The sequence below is a fragment of the Gregarina niphandrodes genome (assembly GCF_000223845.1).
Source record: "Gregarina niphandrodes unplaced genomic scaffold scaffold00068, whole genome shotgun sequence".
In the NCBI taxonomy this organism is placed as follows: Eukaryota; Apicomplexa; class Conoidasida; order Eugregarinorida; family Gregarinidae; genus Gregarina; species Gregarina niphandrodes.
Genome location: NW_011645834.1, coordinates 29,907 through 32,334, shown reverse-complemented (window position 1 = coordinate 32,334; position 2,428 = coordinate 29,907). Strand labels below are relative to the sequence as shown.

The window sequence follows — 2,428 nt, the reverse complement described above, 5'->3', positions numbered from 1 at the left end:
CGCATCGCACGTTGAGCGATGTTCCTCCAATAATTCCAGTTCAAGGTAGTCTACCGCACCGGCAGGGACACGTAGACATCTTCACCAGGGACATCCAGTTCAGTAAACTGGACGAGGACATCGATGGGTCCTCGCCTCGCACACCGACGTACAGCCATACACGCTCACACTCAACGAAACGTTCCCCTCGCCTGACGACTTCGTTATCGCCTTCTACGGCGAGCAAGCGTCTCTGACCCTAGTTCTGACCCTCAGTATACCCTACAGAACGGGCTACCCATCGTCAACAATCGGGTATACGTCCCTGAGCCGCATCTGGCACAAAGACCTGGGATGATACCAATGAAGCAAGGTTCCACTTCGCCCTAGTGCCGCGGGCATAAGCCCAAAAAAAACCGGGGAGGTTGAGTCGTGTAATTACTCAGCCACGCGCCCAAGGAAGCCTCTCCCTGGCGACCCAACGGCCACGCAGCAAAGACAGCGCCAAATAAGTTTTTTTCTTTTTTGGGGTTCAGCTCCACTCGCCTTCAACCTTCAGTTCCTTCTCTCATCATCATCTGGCCAGGATCATCGTCACGGAACAGCCTTCAGCCAGTCACGCGCCCTCTTTTCAAAAACACTTTAGGGGCGCTGTCAAGGCAAGTAAGCGCGAGCACCCACGCGGTGGTTATTTTTTTTTTAATTGGGGTAAGGTTCAAATGGCAAGAGCAGTCAAGTGCTTTACCGGCAGCCTTTGCGGGATGGATGCAATTGCGTTGGGCCTGGTCATGATGGAGGGATTGAGTGAACAGCGTGTGGATGTACCGGCGGACCAGGACGCCCTGTTTAAGTTGTTGGTTCGGAGCCGGGACGAAGAGAGTTACAGGGTTACTGTTGAAGACGGCGTGATTCGCTGGCTCGACGAGGCCGCAGACGTGAGGGAGGGGGCGGAGGCTGACGGGGAGGTGATAGCCATGGTTCAGGAGAAGATTTTTGAGGATGCATCGGATGAGCCTGCGGTGATTTTTGCTAGAGAGGTGCTGAATGGGTGGGGTTGCCGGGTTCGAAACACTCTGGGTGGCCGTCTGTGTCAAGTCACTCGACTGCACGGTGTCTACAGATTCAAGTTCATAAGAGTGCACCAGCAGGGAGAGTGCCGGGTCACCTCGTCGGGCGTGGGCCGGCGGTCGGCCTCGTGTGACCTCCCGGTTTCGAGTGGCCTCCAGGTTGCGGGTGACAGCACGGAACTGAACCCGATAATACAGGAGACGCAGGACCAGTTTTCTGCGGCGGTACCCAGTGGCATGGAGATTGCTTCAACACCTGAACTGGCTTTGAGAATGCATCGGGCTTGGAGAGTAAGCCAGGCTTTGAGACGGGCAGAGGATACGAGACGGGAACGGGTTATGAGATGGGTAGAGACTTTCGGAGTGGTTGACGCTTCGGGACTGAACCAGCCAAGCGTGGGTTCGAATCGGACCGAAGATATTCGGGCTAGTGCTGTGCAATGGCTGAAGAACCGCACGGAGGAACCGGTCGAGAGCCATTTGTTGGAGGAGGGTGTGGTGGTCGTGGAGGACAAGGATGAGGACGAGTTGTGGATGCTGTTGCTAAGGGGGGAGATACAACCCCCCAAAAAATGGCGGAGAGCTATTATTGAAGCGAAGGTGAAAAAAGAAATAAGACTTCTTCTCCAGGAAGAGGCTGACGTCTGGAAGCCTGTTGCTAACATTGGTCGGCGGCCTTTCTGACGGCAACATTTTTACTTCTGATAACAATTGCGGGGCCGGTACGATTATCCCGAGCGGTATGGCACAGGGGAGGACTTGTGTAATGGGCGAAGGACGTGTGATTCGCTGACTGGTAGCAAGGTCGGCTTTCCGTTGCTACGTCTCCGCCCGCCGAAGCCGGGAATAACATGGCGGACTCGTTGTCGCGGTACGCAGCGGAAGACGAAGAGTGGGACGCAGAGATCGAGACAATGGCTTTGGGCGGTAGAGTGATAGGCCACGTGGGCCAACTGCTGGGGACACCAGGTGTCGGAAGAGGACTTTACGAGAGAGTACCGGCAGCTGGAGACGCCTGGAGTGAAGAAGGATAGGCAAGTGGTGGCGGCAGGCCATGACTGGCAAGGTGTACGTCCCGGAGCGACTGAGAGCGAAAGTGGTTCTGAACTTCCACTATGGCACCAGTGGGCACGCGGGAGTACTCAAGACGCGGAAGAGAGTAGTCAGCATGTTCTACTGGCCCGGACTTGCAGAGGACGTTACGAAAGTGGTAAGAGAGTGCCTGATATGTGCTCGGACTCGAACGAGAGCTCGGCTGACGCACAACGTACCCAAGGGGAGTCTGGAGAATCCGAGCGCGATGGACACAGTAAGCCTGGATCACGTAGGACCCATGCAGCTAGATGGTCAGAGTTGGTGGCTCCTAGTTGTAATGGACCACG

General features: G+C 55.7%; 1 protein-coding gene across 1 annotated transcript; it reads right to left on the bottom strand.

Moving 5' to 3' along the window:
• Positions 1-1,242: 1,242 nt before the first annotated feature.
• On the bottom strand, positions 1,243-1,683 carry GNI_180630 (putative transmembrane protein; the record flags this gene model as incomplete). The annotated part of the gene is made up of 1 exon (XM_011135194.1): positions 1,243-1,683. A coding segment is annotated over one exon (441 nt), but the record flags the coding sequence as incomplete, so codon positions are not given.
• Positions 1,684-2,428: the final 745 nt, after the last annotated feature.